Source organism: Penaeus monodon, chromosome 23 (genome assembly GCF_015228065.2).
Source record: "Penaeus monodon isolate SGIC_2016 chromosome 23, NSTDA_Pmon_1, whole genome shotgun sequence".
In the NCBI taxonomy this organism is placed as follows: domain Eukaryota; kingdom Metazoa; phylum Arthropoda; class Malacostraca; order Decapoda; family Penaeidae; genus Penaeus; species Penaeus monodon.
Genome location: NC_051408.1, coordinates 18592486 through 18593188, shown reverse-complemented (window position 1 = coordinate 18593188; position 703 = coordinate 18592486). Strand labels below are relative to the sequence as shown.

The 703-nt window shown below is 37.3% G+C and overlaps 1 protein-coding gene across 1 annotated transcript in view; it reads right to left on the bottom strand.

The window, feature by feature from the left end:
• LOC119588163 (2-oxoglutarate dehydrogenase, mitochondrial-like) overlaps positions 1-703 on the bottom strand; it is a gene marked incomplete at its 5' end in the record, with an annotated part of 33733 nt that continues 33030 nt past the window's right edge. The window contains 1 exon segment of the mRNA XM_037936867.1: positions 1-258. Coding sequence (XP_037792795.1) covers positions 159-258 — 100 coding nt within the window. The 3' untranslated portion in view covers positions 1-158.

The following is a 703-nucleotide window of genomic DNA, read 5'->3' as shown; positions in this document are numbered from 1 at the left end:
TCATGCCATTCCATCGCAACGAGTCAGCATCTTGCATTGTGAGTCATCTTGAACGTGGTCTTCTTGCACTTCATCAACCGAATTTGGCTATCTGCGGTTGACTTGGTTGATTTGCTTTTCTTCCCCATCAGCACAAAGAGGCATGTGCGAGGATATATCTACAATGCCAAGGAGTCCTCCAGGAGCTGCTTGCTCTCACGAATGTGGGTCTTCTTGTTGCCCGTGGCAGGAGAGGCCGAGACTGGACGGCCCGCATATCTGGAAGGTATTCAGAGATATTTTTTGTAAATATATGTCTCTGAAGAAAGAGAAAAACTGACCGGGTTAAAGAAAAATAGTGACAGAGAGAAAAAAAACTGACAAGACATTAAACAAACAGGGATAGAAAAATGGGGAAGAAAAAAAGTGTAATGAATATGCCAAAGGAATTATGCAAAAAGAAATTACTGAAAGATAAGCAAGATACAAAGGATAAAAAATAGAAAGCAGAAAGTGTTAAAAAAAAAAAATGTGTGGATATACCAAAGGGGATAATGAAACTATACTTATGACTGGGCTATAAATTTCCAATGGACTGACTGGCCGTTCCTTTTCAATTTTCATAGCTAAAATATGAATGTCAAAGATCTGCTTTATAAATAACTTTTTTTTTCAACTTTTTAGACTGGTAAGATATTCATGCATTCAATTTACTTTCTAACTA